Consider the following 17,803-nt stretch of genomic DNA (forward strand, 5'->3'; position numbering starts at 1 on the left):
GCCTTTTGTCACCATGCTCCCAACGCCTGCTAAGGAAGACAAATAAAAACATGTAGGTGGACAACTGTGTGTGTGTGTGTGTGTGTGTGTGTGTGTGTGTGTGTGTGTGTGTGTGTGTGTGTGTGCACAGTTAGTGACTGACATTTCTTGTCTTCCTGACTGTATAGGCCACCCAATCCATCTGCTGTGACTCTGAGCAGACCTGACGGTGAAGACAAGGAGAACACCTACGTGAAGAGGTAGACGTCACAAGTTTGGTGGTCATCATCCACAGACAACTCAGTAGCAGACCATGTCCTTTTGATGAGTTCCAATTTGGTATCTACATGATACCAATTACCAAATAGATATAGCCTAGTAGCCAAAAAATGAACCCGGACATGTTGAGTACACCAACGTTTTATGTTAGAAATGTTTAGTATGGGTCCCCAGCATGTAGATTATGAAAATTGCTCAACATATGCAAGTTAGCATCCGGCAGTTTCTACATGCTGGGGACCCATACTAAACATTTCTAACATAAAACCTTGGTGTACTCAACATGTCCGGGTTCACAATGGGGCTCTATGGGCTTGCTACTAGACTAATACCAAAATCCCATCTCCTAAAAGGGCGGATTTCACCCTTGATTCATGTCGATTGTGTTCTGTCATCTCATTTGGTTTAGCTCGATGTTTGGTTGTAATGCTTTGCATATTCACTGTTCTTGTTTTACTAACAGTATCAGGTTGAGGTTACTGTTTGTTACATATTGTATGATTCCAAATGATTGTGTTTTTATTTAAACAAAAACAAAACAAAATAAGGGTTGATGTCAGAAAAATACCAAGCTACTATTTTCTAAATATGCTGCGCCCACACTGTTGCAACTACAACTGCTTTACTTATTGTACACTACTGTATTAATGTCCAATGCTTGTAGGCTACTGTTAGTCTGTTAGAAGTACACTACTGCTACCCATATAAGCTATGTTGGTATTTAAACCCAAAGATCAGTTCCAGGTGTATTAGTTTGTGATCTTTGCTGCTTCCGTTTGGTGAATGTATTCTACTGTTTGCACTTTAAATGCACCATTATGTACTTTATTAGTATTACATTTGAGTTGAGCTATTAAAATTGTATTCAACAAATCTGTGTTTTCAGTGTTCATCTGAATCATGGCTCAAATCATGTAGTTGTCCTGAAATCAAATCATTTCTAATTTGTCATTTCATTGTGGGAAAATGAACTAAACTTCCCCTCCAACATCATGCCTGTATGAGAGTGAAAATGTATTAGTCAGGCACACAACAAGAACCTCTTCAATATGGTTGGTATTGGTTGGTACTCTCTGTACTTTGCACATGTGTACCTAAAGGTGTTTCTTGTAGATTTGCATGTGCTGTCAAATGTTCTATACTACAGAATGCAAAACAGGACCCATTACACATGATTGCACTAGGGGTTCCCAAACTGTGGTGCGTGCACCCCTTGTGGTGTGCAAAGTGCGAACGCCCTCAGTGACATTAAAAGGGTCATGGTGGTTTTATGGTGTTTAACAAATGGCCAAATCTTGTAAACAAAACTAATAAGACGTATCAGTGAGTATACATTCCGTGAGTATTTTCTATAAACATTAAATAACGTATACTTTTCGGCCAAATAGGTCAGGAGGTAAGGGGGTGCACGGCCAAAAAGGTTTGAGGAACGATGCACTACAAACTGAATACACTATTCCCACACAAAATAGTCCTGTATAAGGTCTTCAATCAAACAGTTACACACTGTTTTCTCCTAAACTTGTATCTTTGATACTTGTTCTTGTTTGTTTTGTTTTGTTTTTTCACCACTCAACATGTCCCTTAATAGATATTTTTGGAGTGTCTAGTAGACACTGTACTGCAGTGTGCAGGTTGACCAGGTGGCAGGTAAAACAGGCCCACCTCCCCTTGGTTGTGCCGAACACTGATTTGAAATGTAAATCCTTTGCCTCAAAGATTTACATTTACACAAGACAGATGCAGTGCTGAGCAGTACATGAATAATAGTCATTGGGTAACTTGAACACAACGCGGTTAGGTGCCATAATTTGCACGTGTATCAAAATAAAGCCAATCTCACACCCGGCATCACAGTTACCATCAGAACAGGATGAAGAACAGCTTCCCTGCGTATCTCTTCATAATCTTCGCCATCATCACCACCACTGTGCATGCGCTGGGATTAAGAAAGCAGTTCTATGTTGTTAGAGCTGATAAAACCTGGCAGGAGGCCAGAGATTACTGCAGGAGTTATCACACAGATCTAGCAACAATCAGGTTGGTATTGTTACCTATTCACACAGACAGTTAAATAAATAGATATAAGAAACATTACTGATTGAACAAATGTATGCCATGCAAAGAAATGTTAAAATAAAACTTTAATCAATTGTTCAGGAGCCAAGATGAAGCCGAATCCCTCTGGAACTCAACACTGAGTCACACTTCAGGTGACTTCTGGATTGGGTTGCGTCGTGACGCCTCAGATCCGACACTCTGGAGGTGGACAGAGCTGGCTGAAATCCCCATCATGGACCCCAGCTTAGTGGTGGAGAGGCAGTTTGGGCTAGATAGGAATTGCAGTGGTATTTGGCGTGGGCACTGGTACACCGCGCCCTGCTCTGAAGAACGTCGCTACACCATGTGCAACGACGATGGTGAGACGTCCAACGTTACCCTAGTGGACCGGTTGATGACGTGGGAGAACGGTCGGCAGTACTGTGACGATAACCACCAAGGCATGGCCACCATCGTCAGCGATGAACATGGTCACATCATCAGCGATGAACATTTTCACAACTTGACTTTAGATTTTTCTGCATGGATTGGATTGTACAGGTAGGCTACATACATTATACAACAACCTACCTACAGACTTTCTCTTCTTGGAAAATTAACATGTCGAAATTGCTCTTGCATTAATTTAAAAAAAGGTTTTAAATCTTGTTTGATATAGCAAGCCTGGCTATCAATGTTGTCACTGGTAGGGAAGTTTCTGAACTGTACACAGCCCTCTGTGAGACACTGACAGAAAATGGTGAAGTGGTCCTTAATTAATGCTAAGGGAGTTTCAATACTGAGGCTTAAGGCCCAAACCACAACAGCTGTTTGTTATGTTATGTTTTTTTTCTGGCATTTGCCTTTATTCTGTATTTTTTTATAGAGGGACAGATAGTAGGCTGACAGGAAATGGGGAGAGAGATAGGGGGGCCATCAGGATCGGGAATTGAACCCGTGGCACACTGCCAGACTGGATTTCCAGCCAAGGTGCTTGGACCGCTGAGCCACGGCCCAGGCCAGGAACAACTAACTAACTTTGACCCCCCCCCCCCCAGAGACGTGGACGGTGTGTGGAGGTGGGTTGGAGAGCAGCAGTCCTACTTCAAAGGCTGGGGACGGGGAGAACCAGAAAATCGGGACTGCGGTTCGGTCAGGTCGTCCAGCGTTGGCTTGATGCTGGTGACGTGGCACAATGAGCCATGTCTTCTCACGTCTTCCTTCCTGTGCTACGAGGACAAGCTGATCCTGGTGAAGGAGAACAAGACCTGGGAGGAAGCCCTGGACCACTGCAGGTCTCTGCGTGTCGACCCCCCCGGCACGGCCCCGGGTTCCATCACATGCCAATATGACCTGGCCAGCCTGCTCTCCCCTGATGACCACCGCTACGCCAGGGAGAAGATCGTGGAGGCTACGTCTGACCAGGTGTGTGTGTGTGTGTGTGTGTGTGTGTGTGTGTGTGTGTGTGTGTGTGTGTGTGTGTGTCATTTCAAGTTTTCAAGTGTATACAAAAATCATTTGAAAATAGCCGATCTACAAGCTCACAATGCGTCGCTATTTTTCAAATGGCCGAAATGTATATAGGGCTGAAGTGGTTACTGTATGTTTTGTACCGGTAACAATAATCAAAATCTGGTGTCTCTCCCATTCTCTCCCTGACTCTTTACTGTCTATCTCCACTTCACTTCACTTAACTACATCAATAAAAGGCAGAAAAGCTTAAAACAAATCTCAAAGATAAAAATTATAATAATTGCTCCACTACAAAATGATATGGGATATTTCATATTTCAAATGCCTCTCCGTTTTGTATCGATAGATGTCCACGTCATGTTGTTGTTGTGTACCGTACTGCATATGTACACCCAATTCAAGGAGATGTAATAATTCATCTTCTTCCTCTCCTCTCCAGGTGTGGACCGGCCTGCGGTTCCTGGCCAGCCAGTGGGTGTGGGTGAGCGGGGACAAGTTAGAGGACCACGGGGGCATGCCTCTCTGCCCGGCCTGGTGGCAGCACTGTGGCGCCGCAAACAACAGGGACTGGGAGGGCAATGGAACCAGAAGCTGGGAGGCCAGGGACTGCAGTGAGAGAAGGAACTTCCTCTGTTTCACCAGACAATGACTTCACTCACTGCATGGGGACTTCTAACTAACAAGCCTTGTCTGAGCTGGAGAAACAATAATAGCCATGTGAACGTGGCAGATCTACAAGCCTAGCACACGTTGCAGCTGCGATGAGTTGTGAGCTTGTAGATTACAGGGATCATCACAGCAGGGTCTTTCTTTCTCTAAATACTTGTTTACCGTATTTAAAATGTTTATAGAAAATAATTGGTCAAATGTTCAATAATAACCAGTATGTAATTTTTGTTTTGTTATGGTTATATTATATATATAACTCTACACCAGGGGTCTGGGACCCCTAAAGTTACTATATTTTACTATTATAGTACTATATTTTTTATATTATTATAAATAATAATAATAATAATTAGCCTATTGTTTAATTTGACAACAATTGATGATAGCTTTATTCCTACGATAATGAAAATGGAACAGAGCCTTGTGCAACTGTAAAATAATAACCTTATTTTTTTCTTATCTTGACTTCTTCTTTACTTTTTGTTGTTGCTATTAACCCGTTGGGTTGAATAAAGTTCACTGGTTTATAATGAACCTAGAAAATTGCATAACTTGATTCTGCAAGATTTTCCACAGAAAAGATTGTGTTAATTCCGGACTTCTACTTAACAGAGTACAGTATATCTACATTGCAGTATGGATGATACTTTTACTTAAGTCAAGAATGTGAGTACTTTTTCCACCACTGGTAAATGGATTATATGGAGTAGCATCTTGTGACCACCACTGTTTTGTTTTTGCGAAACCCATAGTAGCCTGCTTTGTGTAGCCTACTCTGACATGAACTTGCATAAAATCATGAGTCATGACCCGCGCAGTGAACGTTCTTTCATGTCATAGGCTATACTCTACTCTGCAATACTCTGTTACAAGTAAAAGTCTGGAGTTCAACATTCACTTGAGTAAAAGTGCAAAAGTATCGGTATTAAAACGTACTTAAAGTACCAAAAGTAGAAAGTATGTACTGATGATGCAGAATGTCATATTTCAAGTTTTCAAACGTATTAAAAATATGTATAAAACATATTTAGAAAATAGCCGATCTATAAAGCTTGTATAGATGAAATGTGGGCTGAAGCTGGTAATGAATGTTTTGTAATAATCTAAATCGAGTATCGACAAAGTATGTAGTAACTAAAGTTGGAAGCACATAAAATTGGAAATACTCCAAGTAAAAGTACCTCAAAATTGGGTAAGTAGGCCTATATAGTATACTTACTGACTGTAAGTAATGTATGTACTTTCCACTTCTGATCACCACACTGACTTGTACAAATAGCCTACCTCACTCACAATTGTACTAAAGTACAGTACTTACAGTAAGTGCATGTACAGACAGACAGTATAGGCCTACTTTGTTACTTTAATACTTAACAGTTTGCGCCACTGGAAAAGGAAAGTCAAGTTTACCGCGATGCACCTGCTCCATGAGAAACCATGGGGGGTATGGGACTTGTCCTGCTACCGTTATGCATGCGGGGAATAACAGTGTTATGATCATTCTGTAATTTACCTTAAAGTGTCTGACAGTGACAGCCTGACAGGCCTGATATGTTAACATAACAAACAAAAATCCCCACCACCACCTTGATCATGATGACGGGAACAGCTTACAGCTATATGGGGCCCTTGTCATCATATGATCAAAGCATGACGTACACTAGAATAAAGGATACCAAGGACACGTCTGTGACGTCCAAAACAATCGCATTCGGAAGTGGAGGGAGTGTTTGATTGATTGAATACCGGTACATTATTAACAGAGTTTGCAGGGGGGGGGGGGGGGGGGGGGAGAGAGAAAAAAAAAAGAACTGGAAAGTACAGTTCATTGCAAGATAGGACTGCTATGGATGAAAGCAATATTGGCCTGTCCTTCATATTCAACTATTCCGAATATTATGCCAAAACATCATATAAACGGTTTAAAGTAGATCTTTAAAATGTCATAGTCGTTTTATTTTTTACAAAAAAATAAAAAATAAAAATCACACCCGTGTGAAGTGAGGGGCTCAGACACATGCCGTACATTCTCAAATCATTGTCAATGGGAATTTAATATTTGTGTAAAGACGAAAATCTACACTAAATTAGGAGCGCCCCTCAAAAAAAGAAGGTACTTTGAAATCATAATAAAATCAAGGCAAGGCAAAATGTTATGGAGACCCGAGGACGAAGCGCTTCCGCGTGATGGGTGACATCACTGACGCATCCTTGGGGTATTTACTCCAGGACGTTACTATTAGGAAGCTAAGCTAAGCTAGCAGGCTCACAGGCAGACGCCATTAGTTGTTGGATGCAAAAGCGAAGACAGATAGTCTCAGTGGTGGTGGAAATACTTTGATATTTAAACTCTAAAAATATCTGACATTTGCCGGCAGTCATTCGTCCGAGTTGGATACGACTTGGTTTTGGGTTATTTCCCCGCTACAGGCTCTCCTCTGGATTTGTTTTTATTTCTTTTCCCCCAGCTTGCCCTGCTTTTTTTAAGGGCTGATCTGATGTGAGCTACTACGCACCACAGACTTCACTTTACTAGGGGTTAGCTTTGCTAGCTAAAAAAAGGGCTATTAAAAGAAGCGACTTTGTATGCAACTGACTGAAGCCAAGCCAAGGAAGGAAGGAAGGAAGGAAGGAAAGGAGGGATAGATTCTTTCCTTCTCCACTGTTTTGTTAAATAAACCATGGCGTCTGGTGGGGGAACGGGCGGCCACAACAACAACCACAACAAAACCTACTCGTTCAAGGTGGTGCTGCTGGGGGAAGGCTGCGTGGGGAAGACCAGCCTGGTGCTGCGCTACTGCGAGAACAAGTTCAACGACAAGCACATCACAACTTTACAGGTGAGTGAGTGACAGACAGACAGACAGACAGACAGACAGTGGTTTTCATTCAGCCAGTGGTCCTTGATATGAGGAGAGTGTTCCAGGTGTTCTGGTACTCCTCAGTCAGCAGAGTATAACCAAATGGACCCTTATATTAGATAACCGATAAACACATCACAACTTTACAGGTGAGAGTGACAGTCAGACAGACAGTGGTTTTCATTCAGACAGTGGTCCTTGATATGATATGATATGAGGAGAGTGTTCCAGATGGTCCTCAGCAGAGTAACCAAATGGACCCTTAATTATTAGATAAACCGATGTGCGACTGCAGCGACTCACTAGAGTCAGTGGTTTTCAACCAGTCAGTGGTCCTTATAGAGACCACCAGACAGTGGTCCGACTCCTTAGGGGGTTCCAGGTGGTCCCCAGCTAAATGATGGTGCAGAGTAAGTATATAAAAGCATCTTAACTACAGGTGACACTGAGACTAGGGCAGTGGGTTTTTTTCATCCACCAGTGGTCTATGATGGGGGCCACCAGTCAGAGGTCCTTGAGGGGGTTCCAGGTGGTCCCCAGCTAAATGATGGACGGTGGACCCTTATTAGATATTTAACTCGTGAGAGACAGACTTTAGAGCAATGGTTTTCCACCAGTGGTCCTTGAGTGGGTTGCAGGATATGTGGTCAGTGACAGTGGTCCAGCGTCCCCAGCTAAATGATGGAGAGTTGGTAACTAAGTAAATACATAACGGGCCTTGATATGAAAAGGGTTGAAAACCACTGTGAGAGAGATGATGGCTGGCCCCCATATAGGAGGAAGTGTCTTGTGGTGTTCATTCATCCCTTTTCATTATTTATTCAGCATTTGAGCCTCTCAGACCCAAAACTAAAGAATATTTTGTTGTTGTTCGCTAAGACTTTGTCCACTATTCCGTGCTGTATTGATGTTGGTACTTGGTAGTACCATTAGGAGAGACAACATAGGCAAATGATGGTTTCATTTTACACTCAAGAGTTAAAGATCTATAAGGGTCCATTTGGGTACCATGCAACTCCATCATTTAGCTGGGGACCACCTGGAACCCCCCTCAACGAGCACTGGTGGTCCCCGGACCACAATAGCATCATGGTAAATTGGTAATCAAAGGCTTTTCCTTCTCGAGCTCTGTGTGTGTGTGTGTGTGTGTGTGTGGGTTCATCCTGGGCCGAGTGGAATAGTAAGACACGCTTTGATCTCGCCGCAAATCGGGTGCCTATGGGCTGTAGTTCCAAACATTGGAACTATCCCATTGAGATAGAATGAGCACGTCCACATTCCATTGTTACAATTATGGGAGTCCACGCTAGTGTCGCCACTCTCATACTATTCCACTCGGATCCCGGGTGAGCAGCAGCAGAGCTGTTGCGAAACCCACTGTTCTACTGGTGACCGAAATATGAGCTCTCCTCCGCCCACTCTCACCCGAGATTATTCCAAATAATACACTTGTCAGTCACTATGGTGTTTGACATCTTTAGAGCTGTGTGTGTGAGCTCACGCACGCATGCACGCACGCGCACACACTCACACAACACTGCTAAAGCTAAATGGCCTACAGTATATCAAACTGCCGGCGCACATAATAATAAAACAATGATATGTTAATCAAACGTGTGCGCCGTTTGACTTGGCGTGGTAATATTATTTGACCAAGCTATTTTAAGAAGACACCATTTGTTTACAAGACGAGAAGAGGGCAACGGTTATGAGGTCATAGAGCAGAGAATAGATGGATGTTGGCTTTCAGCAGGTACAAGCAGGTGCGTGTGTGTGTGTGCGTGTGCGAGTGGTGATCTCTTGGCAAAGGTACCATGATCCCCTCCGACAGAGTAATATTTCTTCAGTTGCCCGTCTGAATTGCTACACAATGAAGCTAGTGTGATACATCATAAAGTGTGTGTGAGAGATACTCTACTACGTGTGTGCACTGTGCATGTGATATCCCATTGCCATCACATGCCGTTTTGCATGTCTCTGCCATCAGGGCACCACCCCGTCTTAGCAGGACTCATTCATCGTAGAATATAGCCCCCATTGCTTTCAGGCTAAACGTTTGAACCAGGAAGTATGACACAGCACTTGTAACCCAGCTGTGAAAACTAAAAGGCTACATAATGAAGATAGCCTGCATACTGAAAGGCACACAGGAATGCCCTCCGTCCTTTGCCCGTTCACTCGATCAATGACTCACTTGCTCCGTCCCTCTCTCTCTCCCACCAATCAGTCACACGCCTCATACATACATTCATACCCTAACTCTCCCTCTCTCCCCTCAGTCACACTCCCTCCATACCCTACAGATGATCACCGGTTATAACTCTCCCTCTCTATCACACTAGCAGTTCCACACTACAGATCACCAATGTGATCAAATACCATAACACAATGCACACAATGCTTATTTTTTTATTATGACCATATCATTTTCAGTTCACAGTCTAGATAATTTCATAAGTTGATGCTTTGAATGAAATAAAATACACGTCCAGAATTGCACAGGCATGACTAATGTCTTATAAAACCTAATCGCATCCTAATCAGCTTGACAGTCAGCCCTTTTCACTGAGGGAATCACTGCACTCCCTCCGTGCCCTACAGATGATCACTCGTTCTACTCTCCCTCTCTCCCCTCAGTCACACTCCTTCCATGCCCTACACAGCAGTGGTTCCCAAATGTTTCAGGTTGAGTAGACCAAAAAGATAGATTTAATAGATGTTTGCCCTGGACCCCAAACTGGTTAGTGGAAATGGCAGATCTACAAGCACACAACGCTTTGCTTTGCGAGCTTGTAGATCAGCTATTTCCAATACTCCAATTTTCCAATTTTTTATTTATTGGATTTCTTATCAATCTATTTCATTTAGTTTAAGAGAAATAATTAGCCCTTCGCTAAACACCCACCCGAAAAGCGATTGGTCCAATGGCAATCCAAATAGTTATAGCAAGTTGCTAAGCTGGGCAAGCTTTCACCACCTCATACTGTAGCTGTCAGTGTTATTTTGCATGGCTGTGTTGTTGAACACATACATAGTTTAACGTCGGGAAGGTTACACAACTGACCCACTCAGGTGATGTCTATAATACTAATCACCGTAGTCTTACCGTCCATTACATGAAAAATCCTATCAGACGGTTGTTAAAGTTGATTGAGGTGGATACTGTTTCTCCCTCATTTCCTCCTATTTCTAGTTCATTGAAATGTTGTGCACATTGTGTCCACTGTCCAGTGCATAGTCTACTGCAGTCCTTGTTGACTAGGTTCAGAACTTGACATTTTGAAGCTCTTGCTACTGAAATGACATTTATATAGAGAAATCCCTGTCATTTAACATGCATCTCAATGGCGGAGAAGTCTCCTAGTAACCGTTGATAATGTGCCTGTTGGGGAGGGACTTAGCAAAGGGCTAATTCCCACCCAAAACATTTCCTCTCTGTTTCTCCCACTTGTTGTTCTTCAGTGATTTGTTTCCATCCAGACGGTAAACCTGTTCATTAGTGTTCGCTGACATGCATTGCAGCATTACTGTCAGTATTTGGTATAGTAAATAGTAAATGGTGCATTTATATAGATTGTGCATTACACACACACACACACACACACACACACACACACACACACATTCATACACCGATGGTGGAGGAAACCATGCAAGCAAGGCACCAACCTGCACATCGGGAGCAATTAGGGTTTCAGAGTCTTGCTCAAGGACACTTCGACACTAACTCTGGGAGAGCACAGGCTCGAACTGAGAACCTTGTGGTTCCCATCCGGCCGTTCTAAGTTCTAACTACCGTACTCTAACCCTGAGCCGCTGCCACCCCTGTCTCATTACTGTTGACTCTAACATAGTGACTTGTGTATCATTATACTGTCTCGATTTGGTGTGTGTGTGTGTGTCTCTCCAGTCTCCACCGACATGTCGGAACTCGGAACGGGCTGATGACACAGTGCCCTGAAAACTCAAACAGTTGTTGCATAACTTCCTGTTTGCAAAAAGGATCATTTATCTCCATCCATACAGCAGCATTCATCTGGACGTTCTAATATAGACATCCTTGAACGATTGAGTCCCTCTCCTCCTGTGCTTTGCTCTTTTCCCCCTCACAAACAATGAGTGCACACAGTGTTGTACAGTGAGGCCCAGCCTCATTCACGCCTGGGACACAGTTCTGGAATGGAATAGCATGGATTCTCTCCATTGCTACGCACAGGTCAGGGGAGGTGAAGATGTAATTGAAGTGGGTATAATATCATAACAGCTCTGCTACTTGACCCATTCAGGACGGGAACCCCTTTTGGTGTTTTAAGCATTATGTTATACTTTAAGCAGCTATTGAAAGATAGCAGATCTACAAGCAGATCTGGCACGCCACGCTACAAGCTTGTAGATCTGCTATTTTTGAAAAAAAATCATGATAATGCAGCGCAACTCTTTGAATATATATTAACGTTTTTAACTCAAATCTTTGCTTCTGGGGGTCCCTGGAACTACATATTTTCAGATGGGGGTCCGCAGCCAAATACAGATAATTCTGGGGGTCCTTGACATGAAAAAGGCTGAGCACCACTGACATAGAAACATAGGTTTTCTGAAAACTGTTAAGATTTAGAAGATGTTTTTGTAGAATCGGCCTCAAATGGACAACACTGTTGTTTCTTTTCTTAACCTTCTGTTTACTGAAAGCCAAAACTCCTGAGTCCTGCACCACACACCGTCTTCAAATGCAATTAAATTGTTTTTTCTTTTTAATCACAATGTTTTGTCTGTTAACTCGGGATAACCTGATGAAGGTCTAACGGGCCCAAACCTTGTTATTCCCATTGAAAAAAAAAAAACGTTTTAATTGCATTTGAAGATGGTGTGCAAACTGTGCATGAGGTTTTGCTTTCAACACATTGGGGCCCCCCTTTGGTGCCTATTGTGTAGGTGTGTAAAACACTCGTTTGTTATTAGAGATGGAGTGCCATGATTTTTTTCCATCCTAAAACATGATCATCAGGTATTATTATAATATAAGGAGGAAGACACGCCCACCAGTTCATTAAGTATGCCTGGTTTGCCTGGCGGGTGGTGATGGGTGGTGATCCACCTGAACTGAAGCCGCACCCACACCTGTAGTTGTATGATAAAGGGGGAGGGGTTAAGGGAGGGGCTGATTCATTGGCCCGTTTGACTGTCAAGGGTTCAGCCTCCAGGAAGAAACCCTAAATACAAAGTCAATACACCATTGCACATAACAACGACTCCAGGGTGTCTAATGAAGTACTGTCACCTCATAGACTCATGAAAAACTGGAAAAATACAAAAATTGTGGCACTCCATCTTTAACCTTCAGTGTAAATGAATGTAGATCCAGATGTGAGCGACAGGATGGATTGAGCATGTGATGTTCTGACTAAGGGGCCGTGTCTGTCTGTCTGTCTGTCTGTCTGTCGATCCAGGACGTGTTTTGTGAATGGTGGAGCACTTATAGAATATCATGTCTCCAGTGTTACACATGAGTGAGACGCCTAGAAGAAGGAAGGTTTTGTTGTCGATACGTCCTCATCGGATCATGATGAAGATGGGTGAGATGCAGTGGCGTGCACAGACATTTAGAGGGGCAGGTGCTCAAGTGAAAAAAGGGCACCTTCTGCAGCGCGTGGAACCGTCCGGTTGCCTTAATAGTGGGAGATTTATAGATTTTGGGGCATAAATATTAAATAATAAATAATATATCGGAAGCTATTTTTCAAGATCAAGAATTCATCAATGTCACCATGGTCCACATACTGTAGGCTACACTGTATAAAAATATTTGTTTTTTCCTTGCTTTCCACATTGCTGTCCAGGGGGCAAGGCCAGGTGGTGCTCTAGCACCCCCTAGTGTCTATCTGTGCACGCCACTGGCGAGATGCCTCACATTGTTGGCCACTTGTTGCCGTGTTGCTCCAACCCTCTGCATAGGGAAGTGACATTGATGAGCTCCTCTCCAAAAGTTGAACTATTTTCTACCCAAAAGTTGAACTATTTTCTAACCCTAACCCAGAGCGCACCGCCAAAAGAAAAAAAAAAAAAACATGGATGGATGCCCAATTGCGCAGAGCGCTGAAGCATTATTATGCGTGCAACACCAGAAAGAGAAGTGTGTCTTTCTTAGTTAGCTCAAACTTTGTGTGCTAACTGCGGACACTGGACAGTGGACCCTGACGCAACATGAAACACTAATAATATTTGAACTTGTGATGCTCTGAGTCTAATATACAGTATGCAATGTCCGTCTTCTAAACATGGTAAATGGTGCATTTTTTATAGCGCCTTTATCCAAGGCGCTTTACATAGATTGTGCATTACATTCACACACACATTCATACACCGATGGCAGCGGAAACCATGAAAGGCTCCAACCAGCACATCAGGAGCAATTAGGGGTTCAGTGTCTTGCTCAAAGACACTTCGACACCAACTCTGGGGGAGCCCGGGTTCGAACTGGCAACCTTGCGGTTACCATCCAGCCACTCTACCCCTGAGCCACCGCCGCCCCAATGTTGACCCATTGTTGTTTAGTGATATTGCTTTGTCGGGTTGGTTAGTTCTAGATGTTGCTACTTCTGAGGAAGAATGGATGAATGGATGAATGAATGACTGAGGGAGGGAGTCAGTGAAGGAGTGAATGAATGAAAATGGAGGCTACTCACTCATTTACAGACAGTCCTTGAATCGGGCCTGTTTGGTGAGAGAGACGGAGGAGGGGAGAGGCCTGAATGGCTAAATGTCTTGCATTGTCACTCATTAAGTCGACATTTAGTCCTCGAACCTATCCCATCCAAGTTCCCTACCCCAGTGGTTCCCATGAGAATATTTTTACGGCAGTGATTTATTTTGAACCATTTTCATTTCAAGGACCCCCAGTTTCATATGCAACAGGCTGAGGCTACGGACCCCCTTTTAATGGCATTTCTATCACCAAAAAAAGTAAAGTAAAGTAAACATCAATGTTAATTTAACTCTGAGAGTGTACAAATGGACCCGTTTTGTACTCTGAGTTACAGACCCATAAAGGTTCATTTGGTTCCTAATTATCATTTAGCTAAGGACCCCCTGGAACTCTCAAGGACCCCTAGGGCTCCCCAGACCCCACTTTAGGAACCACTGCCCTACCCCACTAGTTGTGAAATGCTGCTCCAGATTCCGTCTTCGATGGTCCCGTGGTCTCGAATGGTGCTCGGCGACTTATTAACTTGTCTGTTATTTTTAGCATACATAATATTTTTTTATAGTTTCAGATGACCATGTAAAACCAAAAGAACTTGGAATGAGCATAGCCTTTAGAATAAGCCTCAGTTCCTATAGATCTCTGTCATCGCAAACCAACAGATCTTCTGGTATCTTAATGTTGGCAATGCACCGTGTCCACCATGTCAATCAGTCTTCAGGTTCCGCTCCCATGTGATGTGTGTTACAAGCTATGCATTGTGGAGTAGACACTGGACAACACACACACAGTATACAGGGGTTGACACTAAGGTCTCAGAGGCACTTGCCCGTCGGGCATGTTGATGTTCTACTTGCCCAAAGGTCATGCCCACTTGCCACGAAAAGTAAATCATCCATTGTTAAATGATAGATAAAAATTTAATTACCGTTCAATTTAACACTTACTTCTATGGGTTCACAGACTTCACACTTACTATATTTGTAAGTGTAGCAACAGTGAAAACAGCACATTATAGGTAAACACAACCGTACTCTTGTTTTACATTCCACAGACCAGAGAGTTCTGGCCATGTTCAGGTGTTTACACACAGATATGTCCCGTGTTCTGTTTATAGACGGTTGCGCCACCCTCTCAAACGAGCACTTGCCCCCTCAGGCAATCTGAAAGCAAAGTGTTTTATTTACCTGCCAGGGGAAGTTGGGCAAACCTTAGTGTTTTATTTACCTGCCAGGGGCAGTTGGGCAACCCTTAGTGTTTTATTTACCTGCCAGGGGCAGTTGGGCAACCCTTAGTGTTTTATTTACCTGCCAGGGGCAGTTGGGCAAACCTTAGTGTTTTATTTACCTGCCAGGGGCAGTTGGGCAACCCTTAGTGTTTTATTTACCTGCCAGGCACAGTTGGGCAACCCTTAGTGTTTTAATTACCTGCCAGGGGCAGTTGGGCAAACCTTAGTGTTTTATTTACCTGCCAGGCACAGTTGGGCAACCCTTAGTGTTTTAATTACCTGCCAGGGGCAGTTGGGAAAACCTTAGTGTTTTATTTACCTGCCAGGGGCAGTTGGGCAACCCTTAGTGTTTTAATTACCTGCCAGGGGCAGTTGGGCAAACCTTAGTGTTTTATTTACCTGCCAGGGGCAGTTGGGCAACCCTTAGTGTTATTTTAGTCTAGTTTTTATTTGTTGAAAAAATGGTAGTCGACGAACATTTTTGTCATGGTATTAGTCGGCGAAATCAACACTGTACTGTATATGCACTGAGTGGCGCGCTACGAGCTTGTAGGTCTGCTATTTTTGAAAAATCGTGAAAATATTTATTTCAGAAAACTAGAGGATTTAGAAGATTATTTTTTATGGGTTAAGAACTATAGAAATATATTGGCAGCAGTTAGAGCTTCGCAGATAATTGTGTAAAATTGTGTTTTTGACGCTGCTTTCCACAGATAATACTGTACAACTCTGCAATTATGAAGCATTTTATAATAATTGTTTGAAAAAATAATTTAAAAGCCTGAAAAACCTTTTTTGTGTTTTCCGGGGGAAGCTTTGAAAAGTTGGTACATTTTTCAAGTTGTTTATGTTGGGATATGGGCCAACGTTTCAATAATGGTGCATCCCCTATTCTTGGAATGAAGAGGCATTGCTTTTTTTCCAAATTCTGTGTTTATATGCCTTTTTCAGAATGGACAAAATTATAATTATTTTTTTAATAAGATTATATCGACAAATTTGACATTGGTTTATCGGCCATAACGGCAACTAATTATATTGGATGTCGATATTGTCCATAAATGTCATATAGCCCAGACAGAACTGTGCTTCATGTGGTTAATACGGTTAGATGTGACTAATGTCTTAATTAACCATAACGCTGTATACAATAGAGCGGATGCGCGTGACATCATCGCCAAACCAGGAAGTTATGCAGGAACGCCTACTGAGTGGCAAAAAACTACTTTCTGGCCTTGACAGCCCATGCATCCAAACAGAAAGTCCTATCCGATTGCATTAAACGACATTAAACAATGTTAAAACTCACTTTGCATGTTGCTTTGCCACTCGATGTGCCATTCACTTTAAGCATGCGCATACCCTCTATATACAAACAACATTTGCTCTCTCTCTCTCTCTCTCTCTCTCTCTCTCTGTTTTGTTCACATCTTTAGGATGGCAAAATCACTCGACACACACCCAAGTGCTCATTAGAATGAGCTAAGATTCCCTATTTGCCACCAGGTGAAAATCCCAAACTCTCTGAATGAAATCCAAAAACGGAAGAATCCAAGAATGATGAATTTCCAGGTTCAACAGACTGAACTCATGGTGGCCATAGATTTGTATGTACGTTGGTTTGCTGTGCCGTAGCCAGAGGGCTGTACAAACCTCTTCCTCTAGGCCTAGAATAGACGAACAAACACACCAGGAGAGGCAGATCTCTCAGTGTGTCGTTAACACATTTCGAGTTTCGACCTGAACTCGATTCTACAAAATGCCTTCTAAGAAACCTATGTTTCTATGTCAGTCGTTCTCAAACATTTTCATGTCAAGGAGGACCCCCCAGAATGTATGTAATTGGCCGCCGACCCCCATCTGAAGTGAAATTATGTTGTTCCAGGGACCCCCCCCCCCCCCCCCCCCAGAAGCCTTTGAGTTAAAAACGTTCGCTCTGAAACAATCTATATTAAACAAATCTGCGCCACATTTTCACGAGAAAAAACAAATTGCAGACCTACAAGCTCGTAGCCAGCTCGTGCCAACAAAATCTTGACTGACAACAACATTTTCTTTGACTTTGGGTCTGAGAGGCTAAATCTCCTCACATGGTGCTCCCGTGTCTGTTGCTCAAATGACGTATAAATAATGTGCCTTGGTATGAAAGGGGTTGAAAAGCACTGCTTATGGTTATGAACGATTCAAAATTGATTCATAATTTCCAAAAATCCAAATATATTATTATTAATATAATAATGGTTACAGTTACAGGAGTTTTCACTACATTAGTGTAGTTAGTGATATGTAAATGTAAGTTTACCCTAATCACAGTAAAACATCATGTCTTCAGTCATTCTCAAATTACTTTAGTCACTTCAGTTCAAGACTGGAGTCTACTGGAGTAGACATGTCTTCAGTCATTCTCAAGTTACTGTATAGTCACTTCAGTTCAAGACTGGAGTAGATTGTGGTGAAATCCTATGTATTGAATCGATTTTGAATCGAATCGTGACCCCAAGAACTGAATCGAATCGAATGGTGGGACAGCCAAAGATTCACAGCCCTAGTTTGGGTTTCATGTCCCATTGTCCC

At 42.7% G+C, this 17,803-nt stretch overlaps 1 protein-coding gene and 1 long non-coding RNA gene across 2 annotated transcripts in view; both read left to right on the forward strand.

Annotated features, from left to right (window-relative positions):
• Window positions 1–1,023, forward strand: part of LOC308310914 — a 2,619-nt gene extending 1,596 nt beyond the window's left edge. Inside the window, exons 3-4 of the long non-coding RNA XR_013963567.1 lie at window positions 1–52; window positions 168–1,023. The exon at window positions 1–52 is cut by the window's left edge and continues 26 nt beyond it. This is a non-coding gene — a long non-coding RNA (uncharacterized lncRNA). The remainder of the gene's footprint in view (window positions 53–167) is intronic.
• A 5,682-nt stretch (window positions 1,024–6,705) lies between these two features.
• rab21 (RAB21, member RAS oncogene family) overlaps window positions 6,706–17,803 on the forward strand; it is a 19,393-nt gene continuing 8,295 nt past the window's right edge. The window contains exon 1 of the mRNA XM_080757974.1: window positions 6,706–7,280. Within this exon, the coding sequence (XP_080614100.1) occupies window positions 7,122–7,280 (159 nt within the window). The 5' untranslated portion in view covers window positions 6,706–7,121. The remainder of the gene's footprint in view (window positions 7,281–17,803) is intronic.

Source organism: Protomyctophum bolini (genome assembly GCF_963924005.1).
Source record: "Protomyctophum bolini genome assembly, chromosome: 23".
Taxonomy (NCBI): domain Eukaryota; kingdom Metazoa; phylum Chordata; class Actinopteri; order Myctophiformes; family Myctophidae; genus Protomyctophum; species Protomyctophum bolini.